This window comes from Hyla sarda, chromosome 1 (assembly GCF_029499605.1).
Source record: "Hyla sarda isolate aHylSar1 chromosome 1, aHylSar1.hap1, whole genome shotgun sequence".
In the NCBI taxonomy this organism is placed as follows: Eukaryota; Metazoa; Chordata; class Amphibia; order Anura; family Hylidae; genus Hyla; species Hyla sarda.
In genome coordinates, this window is record NC_079189.1 from 588,049,504 (window position 1) to 588,065,899 (window position 16,396).

Sequence of the window (16,396 nt, forward strand, 5' to 3'; positions counted from 1 at the left end):
CCACGGATATTTGGGTAAAAAAAGTTTTTTACCCAAATATCCATGAAAAAATGAGGGTGCGTGTGTGCGCGTGTATACCCCGATATACCCCCAGGAAAGGCAGGGGGAGAGAGGCCGTCGCTGCCCGCTTCTCTCCCCCTGCCTTTCCTGGGGTCTAGAGCGCTGCTGTCGGCCCTTCTCACCCCCTGGTTATCGGCGCCGCTGCCCGTTCTGTCCCCCTGACTATCGGTGCCGGCGCCGATAGCCAGGGGGAGAGAAGCGGCGCCGACAGCCAGGGGGAGAGAAGGGGCAGCGGCACCCATTGCCGGCGCCGCTGCCCCGTTGCCTCCCCCCATCCCCGGTGGCATAATTACCTGAGTCCGGTCCGCGCTGCTCCGCTGCTCCAGGCCTCCGTCGTGCGTCTCCAGCGTCGTTGCTATGCGCGGCGCGGCGCACTGACGTCATGCGCCGCGCCGTTCAGCGCATAGCAATGACGCCGGGGACGCACGACGGAGGCCTGGAGCAGCGGAGCAGCGCGGACCGGACTCAGGTAATTATGCCACCGGGGATGGGGGGAGGCAACGGGGCAGCGGCGCCGGCAATGGGTGCCGCTGCCCCTTCTCTCCCCCTGGCTGTCGGCGCCGCTTCTCTCCCCCTGGCTATCGGCGCCGGCACCGATAGTCAGGGGGACAGAACGGGCAGCGGCGCCGATAACCAGGGGGTGAGAAGGGCCGACAGCAGCGCTCTAGACCCCAGGAAAGGCAGGGGGAGAGAAGTGGGCAGCGACGGCCTCTCTCCCCCTGCCTTTCCTGGGGTGTATCGGCGTATAACACGCACACAGACTTTAGGCTAAAAATTTTAGCCTAAAAAGTGCGTGTTATACGCCGATAAATACGGTATCATTCTGATTCCGAGATTGTTTTTTCGTGACATATTCTACTTTAACTTAGTGGTAAAATTTTATGGTAACTTTCATCCTTTCTTGGTGAAAAATCCCCAAATGTGATTTAAAAAAAATAAAAATTTAGCATTTTTCTAACTTTGAAGCTCTCTGCTTGTAAGGAAAATGGATATTCAAAATAAAAAGAAATTTGGTTCACATATACAATATGTCTACTTTATGTTTGCATCATAAAATTTATGAGTTTTTACTTTTGGAAGACACCAGAGGGCTTCAAAGTTCAGGAGCAATTTTTAAATTTTTCACAAAATTTTCTAACTCACTATTTTTCAGGGACCAGTTCAGTTTTGAAGTGGATTTGAAGGGTCTTCATATTAGAAATACCCCATAAAAGACCCCATTATAAAAACTACACCCCCCAAAGTATTCAAAATGACATTCAGTAAGTGTATTAACCCTTTAGGTGTTTCACAGGAATAGCAGCAAAGTGAAGGAGAAAATTCAAAATCTTCATTTTTTACACTCGCATGTTCTTGTAGACCCATTTTTTGAATTTTTGCAAGGGGTAAAAAGGAGAAAATTTTTACTTGTATTTGAAACCAAATTTCTCTCGAGTAAGCACATACCTCATATGTCTATGTTAATTGTTCAGCGGGCGCAGAAGAGGGCTCAGAAGGGAAGGAGCGACAAATGGTTTTTGGGGGGCATGTCACCTTTAGGAAGCCCCTATGGTGCCAGGACAGCAAAAAAAAAAAAACACATGGCATACCATTTTGGAAACTAGACCCCTCGGGGAACGTAACAAGGGGTAAAGTGAACCTCAATATCCCACAGGTGATTCACGGTTTTTGCATATGTAAACAAAAAAAATAAATAAATTTACCTACAATGCTTAGTTTCCCAAAAATTTTACATTTTGTAAAAAGGGTAATAGCAGAAAATACCCCCCAAAATTTGAAGCCCAATTTCTCCCGATTCAGAAAACACCCCATATGGGGGTGAAAATTGCTCTGCTGGCGCACTACTGGTCTCAGAAGAGAAGGAGTCACATTTGGCTTTTTGAAAGCAAATTTTGCTCTGGGGGCATGCCGCATTTAGGAAGCCCCTATGGTGCCAGAACAGCAAAAAAAAAAAAAAAACACATGGCATACCATTTTGGAATCTAGACCACTCGGGGAACGTAACAAGGGGTAATGTGAACCTTTATACCCCACAGGTGTTTCACGACTTTTGCATATGTAAAAAAAAAATATTTTTTTTTACCTAAAATGCTTGTTTTCCCAAAAATTTTACATTTTTAAAAAGGATAATAGCAGAAAATACCCCCCCAAAATTTGTAACACGATACCCCATATGTGGCCCTAAACTGTTGCCTTGAAATAAGACAGGGCTTCAAAGTGAGAGCGCCATGCGCATTTGAGGCCTAAATTAGGGACTTGCATAGGGGTGGACATAGGGCTATTCTACACCAGTGATTCCCAAACAGGGTGCCTCCAGCTGTTGTAAAACTCCCAGCATGCCTAGACAGTCAGTGGCTATCTGGCAATACTGGGAGTAGTTGTTTTGCAACAGCTGGAGGCTCCGTTTTGGAAACAGTGGCGTACCAGACGTTTTTCATTTTTATTGGGGAGGGGGGCTGTGTAGGGGTATGTGTATATATAGTGTTTTTTACTTTTTATTTTATTTTTTGTTTGTTTGTGTAGTGTTTTTAGGGTACAGTCGCACGGGCGGGGGTTCACAGTAGTTTCTCGCTGGCAGTTTGAGCCGCTGCTCCTGGGGCCCGATTCCAACATTGACGCTGGGGATCGGGGTCCCCAGCTCCCGGGGTCTTCTTCTCGCACCTGCTCACGTCTTCCGGAAGAGGGGCGGAGCGGGTTGCGGGAGTGACACCTGCAGCAGGTGCACTGATTGGTCGGCCGGTAAACCGGCCAACGAATCAGGGTGATCGTGAGGTGGCACCAGAGGTGGCACCAGTCTCTGACGGCCCCGATCAGCCAGTAATTCCGGGTCACCGGGTCACTGGAGAACCGATTGACCCGGAATCGCCGCAGATCGCTGGACTGAATTGTCCATCGATCTGCGGCCATCGCCGACATGGGGGGCATAATGACCCCCCTGGGCGATATGCCACGATGCCTGCTGAATGATTTCAGCAGGCATCGGGCACCGACTCCCCTCCGGCTAGCGGCGGGGGGCCGGGAATGGACAGGACGTACTCCTACGTCCTCGGTCCTTAAGGACTCGGAAATGGGGGCGTAGGAGTACGTCCATTGTCCTTAAGGGGTTAAAGGCCGTCTTCCATTCGTCTCCTTCCCAAATTCTGACAAGGTTGTGATAAGATAAGGTTCTGATAAGATCCAGCTTGGAGAAGACCTTGGCACCCCGCAGGCGATCAAAGAGCTCAGAAATCAAAGGTAAAGGGTACCGTTTTTTGATTGTGATCTGATTAAATCCTCAGTAATCAATACAAGGATGGAGAGACCCACCCTTCTTTTCTACAAAGAAGAATCCAGCACTGGCAGGGGATGAGGACTTTCAGATGAAGCCCTTCTGAAGATTCTCCTTAATGTATTGTGCCATGGCTTGCATTTCGGTAATTGACAAGGGATAGATTCTTCCCCAAGGAGGCATAGTCCCTGGCAGAAGGTCAATCGAGCAAGGCTGATGTGCAGAAAGACTTTCAGCCTGCTTTTTGCAGAAAACATCAGAATAGTCCTGATAAGTAAGAGGCAGGCCCGGCAGGGAAGGAGACGGTAAGACACTCTTGGGTTGGGGAGTCGCCAGACAGTGGTTCAGGCAGTAGGATCCCCAGCGGGTGATCTCCAGTTTGCCAGTCTAGAGCCGGGGCGTGACGTTGTAGCCAAGGGAGACAGAGAAGAAGCTCCGAAGAACAGTGAGGAAGCACGTAGAACTCAATCTTCTCCTTGTGCAAAACTCCCACTTGCAGCAAAAGTTGTACAGTGCGGAATAGCACCGCATAGGTTAGCCATTCTCCATTGATAGAAGAAATGTACAAAGGCTTAATGAGCCACGTCACCGGAAGACTGAGTTCGTGGACCCGGGAAGCGTTGATAAAGTTTCAAGCTGAGCCAGAGTCCAGAAAGGCTGAGGCAAAGAACGATGCACAGGTAGAGGTATAGACTTGAACCAGTGTGGTCAGTCGAGGAGAGGTGGAATTCTTACCTAGGGAGGCTTCTCCCACATTTCCTAAGTGCGTGCGTTTCACAGACGTGGTGGTCGCAAAGGACAATCTTTGAGAAAATGCTGGCACAGTAGAAACACAATTTTCATTGCGTCGGCGGAACCTCTCCTGCTGGGTTAGACAGGCATGATCCACCTGCATAGCTTCTTCAGCTGAGGGCAAAGAGGAAGGTTGAGGTGGCCACTGGAAGACAGGTGCCAATCGGTGAAGTCGACATGTCCGAAGTGGTTCACGTTCTTGGCGAAGTTCTTCCTGCCTCTCGGCAAAATGCACATCTATTCGAGTGGACAACTGTATGAGGTCACTCAGGGAAGATGGAGGATCACGTGCAGTGAGAGCATCCTTGACTCTACTGGAAAGTCTTTTTTTAAAGGTAGCACACAGGGCCTTGTCATTCCAGGCCAATTCGGAGAAACCACAGGAGCTGGTTGAGGCTGCAGAGGCTGTTGTCCGATGAGGAGCTGCTGTAACATTGCAGATAGATGGTTCAGCTGTTGCGCTTGCTGTGCAAGCTGCTGTGTTTGTTGAGCCACGCCAGTGGTAAAGACAGCAAGTTTTGGCAGAGGCACCTCAGCGGGATCCATGGCTGGATCTTACTGTAATTGCTGGTGGTTTGGATCCGCTATACCTGTTGTGGATGATGGCGTGAGCCATACCAGGGAGCGGAGTCTATGGAGCCACTGATTTTCACCAGAGCCCGCCGCAAAGCGCGATGGACTTGCTGCAGCAGGTGGCTCCCAGGTCGCTACCCCTGGCACGACTCGTCCACAAAGGTTTCTGAGAAGATGTGTGGCACAGAAGGGAAGAGACTGAGTCGTAGTGAGGGACTGGCAGGAATTCAGGACTGGTGGCACAACAGCAAGGTCAGGTCATTTAGCAACAAGTGAGAAGGCAGGCAGGCGGCACAGGAGCAAGGTCAGAATATGTAGCAATGGGGTTGTCACGATGCCGGCTGGCAGGTAGTGGATCCTCTGTGCCAGAGAGGGATTGGCGTGGACCGTGCTAGTGGATCGGTTCTAAGTCACTACTGGTTTTCACCAGAGCCCGCCGCAAAGCGGGATGGTCTTGCTGCGGCGGTAGTGACCAGGTCGTATCCACTAGCAACGACTCAATCTCTCTGACTGCTGAAGATAGGCGCGGTACAAGGGAGTAGACAGAAGCAAGGTCAGACGTAGCAGAAGGTCGGGGCAGGCAGCAAGAATCGTAGTCAGGGGCAACGGCAGGAGGTCTGGAACACAGGCTAGGAACACACAAGGAAACGCTTTCACTGGCACAATGGCAACAAGATCCGGCGAGGGAGTGAAGGGGAAGTGAGGTATAAATAGGGAGTGCACAGGTGAACACACTAATTGGAACCACTGCGCCAATCAGCGGCGCAGTGGCCCTTTAAATCGCAGAGACCCGGCGCGCGCGCGCCCTAGGGAGCGGGGCCGCGCGCGCCGGGACAGGACAGACGGAGAGCGAGTCAGGTACGGGAGCCGGGATGCGCATCGCGAGCGGGCGCTACCCGCATCGCGAATCGCATCCCGGCTGGAGACGGTATCGCAGCGCACCGGGTCAGTGGAGCTGCCCGGAGCGCTGCGGTAGCGAGAGAGAAGCGAGCGCTCCGGGGAGGAGCGGGGACCCGGAGCGCTCGGCGTAACAGTACCCCCCCCCTTGGGTCTCCCCCTCTTCTTAGAGCCTGAGAACCTGAGGAGCAGACTTTTGTCTAGGATGTTGTCCTCAGGTTCCCAGGATCTCTCTTCAGGTCCACAGCCCTCCCAATCCACCAAAAAGAACCTTTTTCCTCTGACCGTCTTGGAGGCCAGTATCTCTTTCACTGAGAAGACGTCAGAAGAACCGGAGACAGGAGTGGGAGAAACTAATTTGGGAGAGAAACGGTTGATGATGAGCGGTTTAAGAAGAGAGACATGAAAGGCATTAGGAATACGGAGAGAAGGAGGAAGAAGAAGTTTGTAAGAGACAGGATTAATTTGGCACAAGACTTTGAAAGGACCAAGATAGCGTGGACCCAGTTTGTAACTGGGGACACGAAAGCGGACATATTTAGCGGAGAGCCATACCTTGTCTCCGGGAGCAAAAATGGGGGGAGCTCTTCTTTTCTTATCGGCAAACTTTTTCATGCGAGATGAAGCCTGTAAAAGAGAAACTTGGGTCTCTTTCCATATGGTGGAAAGATCACGAGTCACTTCATCTACCACGGGCAAACCAGAGGGCAAGGGAGTAGGGAGGGGGGGAAGAGGGTGACGGCCGTACACCACGAAAAATGGGGATTTGGAGGAAGATTCAGAGACTCTAAAGTTATACGAGAATTCGGCCCATGGTAGAAGATCTGCCCAATCATCCTGGCGGGAGGAAACAAAATGTCGTAAATAATCACCCAAGACCTGGTTAATTCTTTCTACTTGTCCATTGGATTGAGGATGATATGCAGAAGAAAAGTTTAATTTAATCTTGAGTTGTTTACAGAGAGCCCTCCAGAATTTTGACACGAATTGGACGCCTCTATCCGAGACTATTTGTGTGGGCAACCCGTGAAGACGAAAAATGTGTACAAAAAATTGTTTAGCCAACTGAGGCGCTGAAGGAAGACCAGGAAGAGGGATGAAATGTGCCATCTTGGAGAATCGATCAACGACCACCCAAACAACAGTGTTGCCACGGGATGGGGGTAGATCTGTAATAAAATCCATACCAATCAGAGACCAAGGCTGTTCGGGGACAGGCAGAGGATGAAGAAAACCAGCGGGCTTCTGGCGAGGAGTCTTATCCCGAGCACAGACAGTGCAGGCTCGCACAAAGTCCACGACATCCGTCTCCAGAGTCGGCCACCAATAGAAGCGAGAGATGAGTTGCACAGATTTCTTGATGCCTGTATGACCTGCGAGATGGGAGGAGTGACCCCATTTGAGGATTCCGAGGCGTTGGCGTGGAGAGACGAAGGTCTTTCCTGGAGGAGTTTGCCTGATGGAGGCTGGAGAAGTGGAGATCAGGCAGTCAGGAGGAATGATGTGTTGCGGAGAGAGTTCGACTTCCGAGGCATCCGAGGAACGAGAGAGAGCATCGGCCCTAATGTTCTTATCGGCAGGCCGAAAGTGAATTTCAAAATTAAATCGGGCAAAGAACAGAGACCACCTGGCCTGGCGAGGATTCAGCCGTTGGGCAGACTGGAGATAGGAGAGGTTCTTGTGATCGGTGTAAATAATAACAGGAAATCTTGATCCCTCCAGCAGATGCCTCCATTCCTCAAGTGCTAATTTAATGGCTAGAAGCTCTCGATCCCCGATGGAGTAGTTCCTCTCCGCCGGAGAGAAGGTCCTAGAAAAAAAAACCACAAGTAACAGCATGCCCGGAAGAATTTTTTTGTAGAAGGACCGCTCCAGCTCCCACAGAGGAGGCATCAACCTCCAATAGGAAGGGTTTAGATGGGTCAGGTCTGGAGAGCACGGGAGCCGAAGAAAAGGCAGACTTGAGCCGTTTAAAGGCGTCTTCCGCTTGAGGAGGCCAAGACTTGGGATTGGCATTTTTTTTGGTTAAAGCCACGATAGGGGCCACAACGGTAGAAAAATGTGGAATAAATTGCCTGTAATAATTGGCGAACCCCAAAAAACGTTGGATAGCACGGAGTCCGGAGGGGCGTGGCCAATCTAAGACGGCAGAGAGTTTGTCTGGATCCATTTGTAGTCCCTGGCCAGAGACCAAGTATCCTAGGAAAGGAAGAGATTGGCATTCAAACAGACATTTCTCTATCTTGGCATAAAGTTGATTGTCACGAAGTCTCTGAAGAACCATACGGACATGCTGGCGGTGTTCTTCTAGATTGGCAGAAAAAATCAGGATATCGTCCAGATATACAACAACACAGGAGTATAAGAGATCACGAAAAATTTCATTAACAAAGTCTTGGAAGACGGCAGGGGCGTTGCACAGGCCAAAGGGCATGACCAGATACTCAAAGTGTCCATCTCTAGTGTTAAATGCCGTTTTCCATTCATCCCCCTCTCTGATGCGGATGAGATTATAAGCACCTCTTAAGTCCAGTTTGGTAAAGATGTGGGCACCTTGGAGGCGATCAAAGAGTTCAGAGATGAGGGGTAGAGGGTAGCGGTTCTTTATCGTGATTTTATTAAGACCGCGGTAGTCAATGCAAGGGCGTAGAGAGCCATCTTTTTTGGACACAAAGAAAAATCCGGCTCCGGCAGGAGAGGAGGATTTACGGATAAAGCCTTTTTTTAAATTTTCCTGGATGTACTCCGACATAGCAAGAGTCTCTGGGGTGGACAGAGGATAGGTTCTGCCCCGGGGTGGAGTAGTGCCCGGGAGGAGGTCAATAGGACAATCATAAGGCCTGTGAGGAGGTAGAGTCTCAGCTTGTTTTTTGCAAAAAACATCCGCAAAGTCCATATAGGCCTTAGGGAGACCGGTTACAGGGGGAACCACAGAGTCACGGCAAGGGGTACTGGGAACCGGTTTTAGGCAGTCCTTGAAACAAGAGGGCCCCCAACTCTTGATCTCCCCAGTGGACCAATCCAGGGTTGGGGAATGGAGTTGAAGCCAGGGTAGTCCAAGGAGGATTTCGGAAGTGCAATTGGGGAGGACCAAAAATTCAATCTTCTCGTGATGAGGTCCGATGCACATTAGAAGGGGTTCCGTGCGGAAACGTATGGTACAATCTAATCTTTCATTGTTTACACAATTGATGTAGAGGGGTCTGGCGAGACTGGTCACTGGGATGTTGAACCTGTTGACGAGAGAGGCCAAAATAAAATTTCCTGCAGATCCGGAATCCAAGAAGGCCATAGTAGAGAAGGAGAAGGCAGAGGCAGATATCCGCACAGGCACAGTAAGACGTGGAGAAGCAGAGTAGACATCAAGGACTGTCTCACCTTTGTGCGGAGTCAGCGTACGTCTTTCCAGGCGGGGAGGACGGATAGGACAATCCTTCAGGAAGTGTTCGGTACTGGCACAGTACAGGCAGAGATTCTCCATGCGGCGTCGTGTCCTCTCTTGAGGTGTCAGGCGAGACCGGTCGACCTGCATAGCCTCCACGGCGGGAGGCACAGAAACGGATTGCAGGGGACCAGAGGAGAGAGGAGCCGGGGAGAAAAAACGTCTTGTGCGAACAAAGTCCATATCCTGGCGGAGCTCCTGACGCCTTTCGGAAAAACGCATGTCAATGCGAGTGGCAAGATGGATGAGTTCATGTAGGTTAGCAGGGATTTCTCGTGCGGCCAGAACATCTTTACTGTTGCTGGATAGGCCTTTTTTAAAGGTCGCGCAGAGGGCCTCATTATTCCAGGATAATTCTGAAGCAAGAGTACGGAATTGTACGGCGTACTCGCCAACGGAAGAATTACCCTGGACCAGGTTCAACAGGGCAGTCTCAGCAGAAGAGGCTCGGGCAGGTTCCTCAAAGACACTTCGAATTTCTGAGAAGAAGGAGTGTATAGAGGCAGTGACGGGGTCATTGCGGTCCCAGAGCGGTGTGGCCCATGACAGAGCTTTTCCAGACAGAAGGCTGACTACGAAAGCCACCTTAGACCTTTCAGTAGGGAACTGGTCCGACATCATCTCCAAGTGCAGGGAACATTGGGAAAGAAAGCCACGGCAGAATTTAGAGTCCCCATCAAATTTATCCGGCAAGGATAGTCGTAGACCAGAAGCGGCCACTCGCTGCGGAGGAGGTGCAGGAGCTGGCGGAGGAGATGATTGCTGAAGCTGTGGTAGTAGCTGCTGTAGCATCACAGTCAGTTGAGACAGCTGTTGGCCTTGTTGCGCTATCTGTTGTGACTGCTGGGCGACCACCGTGGTGAGGTCGGCGACAACTGGCAGAGGAACTTCAGCGGGATCCATGGCCGGATCTACTGTCACGATGCCGGCTGGCAGGTAGTGGATCCTCTGTGCCAGAGAGGGATTGGCGTGGACCGTGCTAGTGGATCGGTTCTAAGTCACTACTGGTTTTCACCAGAGCCCGCCGCAAAGCGGGATGGTCTTGCTGCGGCGGTAGTGACCAGGTCGTATCCACTAGCAACGGCTCAACCTCTCTGACTGCTGAAGATAGGCGCGGTACAAGGGAGTAGACAGAAGCAAGGTCGGACGTAGCAGAAGGTCGGGGCAGGCAGCAAGAATCGTAGTCAGGGGCAACGGCAGGAGGTCTGGAACACAGGCTAGGAACACACAAGGAAACGCTTTCACTGGCACAATGGCAACAAGATCCGGCGAGGGAGTGAAGGGGAAGTGAGGTATAAATAGGGAGTGCACAGGTGAACACACTAATTGGAACCACTGCGCCAATCAGCGGCGCAGTGGCCCTTTAAATCGCAGAGACCCGGCGTGCGCGCGCCCTAGGGAGCGGGGCCGCGCGCGCCGGGACAGGACAGACGGAGAGCGAGTCAGGTACGGGAGCCGGGATGCGCATCGCGAGCGGGCGCTACCCGCATCGCGAATCGCATCCCGGCTGGAGACGGTATCGCAGCGCACCGGGTCAGTGGAGCTGCCCGGAGCGCTGCGGTAGCGAGAGAGAAGCGAGCGCTCCGGGGAGGAGCGGGGACCCGGAGCGCTCGGCGTAACAGGGGTCAGATACACGGCAAGGCAAGAGCATACAGTATGCTTTCAGTATGCTTTCTCTAAGGCTGTAATGGCACAAAGATCCAGCAGGGGTATGGAGAAAGTGAGGTATATATATAGGGTCAGCGTCCAATTAACGGTGCGCTTACCCTTTAAACTTAACACAGCCGACGCGCGCACGCCCTAGGAGATGGGCATGTGCGCACCGAGTGGCAGGAAGAGAGGAAGAGCGTCAAGATGAGTAACAGAACAGCGGCCGCTTGCGAGCGAATTCCGCAATGCGCATCGCGACACTGCCGGTACGGGAGGAGGAATCAGTATGTCTGGCCGCAGTGTATTCCTTAACAACGCCTCAGACCTATTTTTATTACTTTTAAGAACTTTACTTTATTATATGTCTATAAAATAGAGAAATTTTGGCTCCACTTTTTCTCATCACCTTAAGCCATAGTAACACAGGAAACAAATGAAAAGTTAAACATTTTAATAAAATAGCAATGAAAAAAAAAGGGATAACATTTCATTGCTGTTACCAAATCATGGTGAGAATAGTGTTTAGTCCTGATCAGAGATGAGGAAAACTACAGACAGAAACACCGACACCAAAACTAAAGTATTCACAGGGAAACTCAATGAATGAAGGGGAACTGGATTATCAGAGATTTCACTTGAAAATTTAACTATTTTTCAAAATGTTTATATGTTAAAGGGGTAGTCCAGTAGTGAAAAACGTATCCCCTATCCTAAGGATAGGGGATAAGTTTGAGATCGCGAGGGGTCCGACCACTGGGGCCCCCTGCGATCTCTCTGTACGGGGGCCAGGCTCTCCGGCCAGATAGCGGGTGTCGACCTCCGCACAAAGCGGCGGCCGACACGCCCCCTCAATACATCTCTTTGGCAGAGCCGGAGATTGCCGAAGGCAGCGCTTCGGCTCTGCCATAGAGTTGTATTGAGGGGGCGTGTCGGCCGCCGCTTCGTGCGGAGATCGACACGCCCCCTTCCCGCGGGCTGTCGGGGCTCCGTACAGGAGATCGCAGGGGCCCCCAGCGGTCAGACCCCCCGCGATCTCAAACTTATCCCCTATCCTTAGGATAGGGGATAAGTTGTTCACCACTGGGTCACCACTGGACTACTCCTTTAACTATATATTTTTAGGAATGCTTTTTTCTAATTTTCCATTTTGCTTTCTATAATTACAATAATCCTGAAATTTTGCAGTACACATTCTGGCCACTAGTCCTAAAACTAATCTGAGACTTCCTGTTCTGTACAGATTATTTCCCTGCAGTCTCCTCCTTATCATGACAGACAAGACAACAGTGAAAGGTGACACCAGTGAATGGATTACAGAGGTACACACAATAGATGAAGCTCACAGATCAGCCTCCCCTCCCTGTGGAATGACTTCTAAAAGGTCACAGAGAATGGCCAGTAATGTTGCTAATTCATTCGGATGGGACAGCTTCATGGTGTTGCGTATGTCCATGGTGCTTGCTTTAAAGCATCTCTGTAAATACACTTAAAGGGGTACTCTGGTGCTCCAGTGTTCTGAACATTTTGTTCAGAACGGTCAGAGCCGGAAGCCATGATCGTGACGTCATGGCCACGCCCCCTCCATTCTTGTCTATGGGAGGCGGCGTGTCGGCCGACATGCCCCTCCCATAGACATGAATGGAGGGGGCATAGCCATGATGTCATGAAGGGCGTGGCCATGACATCACAACCACTGCTGCAGGAACCCAGCGTTTGTTTAGAACGCCGGGTGCTGCTACACAATGAATGTTTAGACAACCCTCTCATCTTACCATAAATAGTCCATGTTCTGGGGGCTGTGGTTTTGGACATCCACTGTCAGGATTCAGTTGTATTTGATCAACTACTTTCTTGTCTTCATTATCATTAATACAGAGTGCTCCTCTAGAAAATAGAGTAATGAATAGATCTAAGATTAGATGATGAGACAGATGTATGGCTATTTGACTATGTATGGGCCAATAAAATCCATAGGGGTCGTGTCTGTGCATGTGTACATCAGCATCCCATTTAGATAGTTTGCAGACGTATATCCGTGCCATGGATGGCACAATTGTGAAGGGTCTCTAGCTCAGTTTCCACAGTGGCTTGGGTGGCTCCATTGGTTTTCCCACACTCCTCTAGATTGGCATAGTGAAGAGGGTGCTGCACTAATGGTGAGGATGCCACCCCCCCAAGGGCTCACCCTGTAGAAAGTCATGTATCAGGAAAGTGGAATGCCCTTGGTAACTGTGTCATGAGTAAACCCGACATAGTGGCAAAGTGGTGGGAAAGTGACACCTTTATATAATAAACTTGGCTAACAATATTCCCCAATGGATTGTGGTGCAGTCTTCGTGATTGGCAAAAAGCTGGTGTGAGGAGATAGAGAGAGACCAGAATGCAGTCAGTTTGTTTTTGGGCATCCTATTGCCTTTTATGTGCTAGTCTTTATTATTTTTACTGGTTGGCTCCCAGTGGGTTAAATATAATATTAATATATTCACAGTAGCTGAGCTGCAATGCATACGGAGGGGTGCAGGCCCTTAAATACTGTAAATCTGTGATAAGATAGTTACAATTGGAAGCTAGAAAAAAGAAAAAGGCCCGGAGCGAGATCCTAGTGCATATCCTTTTTCACTTAGAATAGAAAATAGAAGGAAGGCATTTACGCTCACCGAAGTTGGTTATGCTAAGAGCACAACATCTATACGAGAGTAGGTCAGCAGCCCTGGAAACCCTGATCTTCTCTGGATCTCGACAATCAGCGATGGTGTGTGAAACAGAAACAACATGCATGTCATAAGAAAGAGCTCTGTCCAAGCTCGAAACGCGTTGACTGCCGCTATCCACCAAGTGAATATATTTTATTTACAATAAATCTTATTGACTTTGTAGAAGTGCCAGAACTAGATGATTTTTTCTGTTTCACACACCATCACAAGATAGTTACAATGGGGCAGATTCATCAAGACCTGTGCTGAGGAGAAGTCAACCAGTTGCCCATAGCAACCAATCAGATTGCTTCTTTTATTTTTCAGAGGCCTTTTCAAAAGTGAAAGACGTGATCTGATTGGTTGCTATGGGCAACTGGTTGACTTCTCTTATGCACAACTTTTGATGAATCTCGCCCAATATCTTTAGGTAAAACCTTAAAAGGCGTTATCCACTGAGATTTTGCCCGGGCTGCAAATATAAAAATAACATATTTTAATTCAGGCGAGTTAAAGTTAGTTAGTTTTTTCTTTTTGCAGTCTGGGAAAAAAAAAAAAAATCAGTGGAAAACCCCTTTAAGCCCTGGGAAGGTCCTAGATGTTCTATAGTTTTTTGGTACAAGGTCATACCTTCCCTAAATAATTCTCTGTACTTCTTCTCTTTCCGTAAATCCTCACATAGGACTAAATGTTACTCCGGGATGTGTAAACTTATATTTACAAGAGTAGAGTGACCCCCCGACCTACGATGGCCCTGACATACGATCATTTCAAGATACGATGGCCTCTTAGAGGCCATCACATGTTGAAGGTGGCATCAACATACGATGCTTTTGTATGTCAGGGCCATCGCATAAACGGCTATCCAGCGGTGACGGGTCCGGAGCGGCGGGGTCACGTGAGTATTACCTGCTATACTTTACATTGCATGGATCCCTCTACATACGATGGTTTCAACAAACAATGGTTCATTTGGAATGGATTACCATCATATGTTGAGGGACCACTGTATTCTGGGAGTTGAGGCCTAACTAATGGAAGACGGGAGATAAGGTGCCCCTGACCCTTCCTTACTCTACCCTACTGTCACGATGCCGGCTGGCAGGTAGTGGATCCTCTGTGCCAGAGAGGGATGGCGAGGACCGTGCTAGTGGACCGGTTCTAAGCCACTACAGGTTTTCACCAGAGCCCGCCGCAAAGCGGGATGGTCTTGCTGCGGCGGTAGTGACCAGGTCGTATCCACTAGCAACGGCTCACCTCTCTGACTGCTGAAGATAGGCGAGGTACAAGGGAGTAGGCAGAAGCAAGGTCGGACGTAGCAGAAGGTCGGGGGCAGGCGGCAAGGATCGTAGTCAGGGGCAACGGCAGGAGGTCAGGAACACGGGCTAGGAACAAACAAGGGAACGCTTTCACTAGGCACAAGTGCAACAAGATCCGGCAAGGGAGTGCAGGGGAAGTGAGGTGATATAGGGAAGTGCACAGGTGGAAACTAATTAAGCTAATTGGAAGATTGGGCCAGGCACCATCATAGGTGCACTGGCCCTTTAAATCGCAGAGACCCGGCGCGCGCGCGCCCTAGGGAGCGGGGCCGCGCGCGCCGGGACAGGACCGACGGAGAGCGAGTCAGGTACGGGGACCGGGGTGCGCATCGCGAGCGGGCGCCACCCGCATCGCGAATCGCATCCCGGCTGGAGGCGGGACCGCAGCGCACCCGGTCAGTGGATCTGACCGGGGCGCTGCAGCAACGAGGATGAGGCGAGCGCTCCGGGGAGGAACGGGGACCCGGAGCGCTCGGCGTAACAGTACCCCCCCCCTTGGGTCTCCCCCTCTTCTTGGGGCCAAAGAACCTGAGGAAAAAAAAGTCAATTTTTCCGTGATGAGGTCCGATGCACATTAGGAGGGGTTCTGTGCGGAAACGCATGAGACAGTCCAATCTTTCATTGTTAATACAATAGATGTAGAGGGGTCTGGCGAGACTGGTCACAGGGACGTAGAACCTGTTGATAAGAGAGGCCAAAAAAAATTTTCCTGCAGATCCGGAATCCAAGAAGACCATAGTAGAGAAGGAGAAGGTAGAGGCAGATATCCGCACAGGCACAGTAAGGCGTGGAGAAGCAGAGTTGACATCAAGAACTGTGTCACCTTTGTGCGGAGTCAGCGTACGTCTTTCCAGGCGGGGAGGACGGATAGGACAATCCTTCAGGAAGTGTTCGGTACCGGCATAGTACAGGCAAAGATTCTCCATGCGGCGTCGTGTCCTCTCTTGAGGTGTCAAGCGAGACCGGTCAACTTGCATAGCCTCCGCGGCGGGAAGCACAGGAACGGATTGCAGAGGACCAGAGGAGAGAGGAGCCGGGGAGAAAAAACGCCTCGTGCGAACAAAGTCCATATCCAGGCGGAGCTCCAGACGCCATCCGGAAGAACGCATGTCAATGCGAGTGGCAAGATGAATGAGTTCATGCAGGTTAGCAGGAGTTTCTCGTGCGGCCAGAACATCTTTAATGTTGCTGGATAGGCCTTTTTTAAAGGTCGCGCAGAGAATCTCACTATTCCAGGACAACTCGGAAGCAAGAGCACGGAACTGAATGGCGTACTCGCCAACAGAAGAAACACCCTGGACCAGGTTCAGCAGGGCAGTCTTGGCAGAAGAGGCTCGGGCAGGCTCCTCGAAGACACCACGGACCTCAGCGAAGTAGGACTGGACTGTGGCTGTGGCAGGATCATTGCGGACCCCATCAAATTTGTCCGGCAGGGACAAGCAGGGGTTAGGAGCGGCCGGTTGCTGCGGAGGAGTTGCAGGAGCCGGCGGAGGAGATGGTTGTTGCAGCTGTAGCTGTGACTGAATTTGCTGTATCTGTGACTGAAGATGCAGTGTCACGGAGGTCAAGTATGCCAGCTGTTGATTTCGTTGGGCGATCTTTAGGGCTTGCTGGGCGACCAGTGTAGGGAGGTCGGTGACAACTGGCAGAGGAACTTCAGCGGGATCCATGGCCGGATCTACTGTCACGATGCCGGCTGGCA

The 16,396-nt window shown here is 50.6% G+C and overlaps 1 protein-coding gene across 1 annotated transcript in view; it reads right to left on the minus strand.

The window, feature by feature from the left end:
- The window catches only part of LOC130295286 (complement component C6-like), a 61,021-nt gene that overhangs the window by 14,605 nt on the left and 30,020 nt on the right, over nt 1–16,396 (minus strand). The window contains exon 13 of the mRNA XM_056545903.1: nt 12,455–12,566. Coding sequence (XP_056401878.1) covers nt 12,455–12,566 — 112 coding nt within the window. The remainder of the gene's footprint in view (nt 1–12,454; nt 12,567–16,396) is intronic.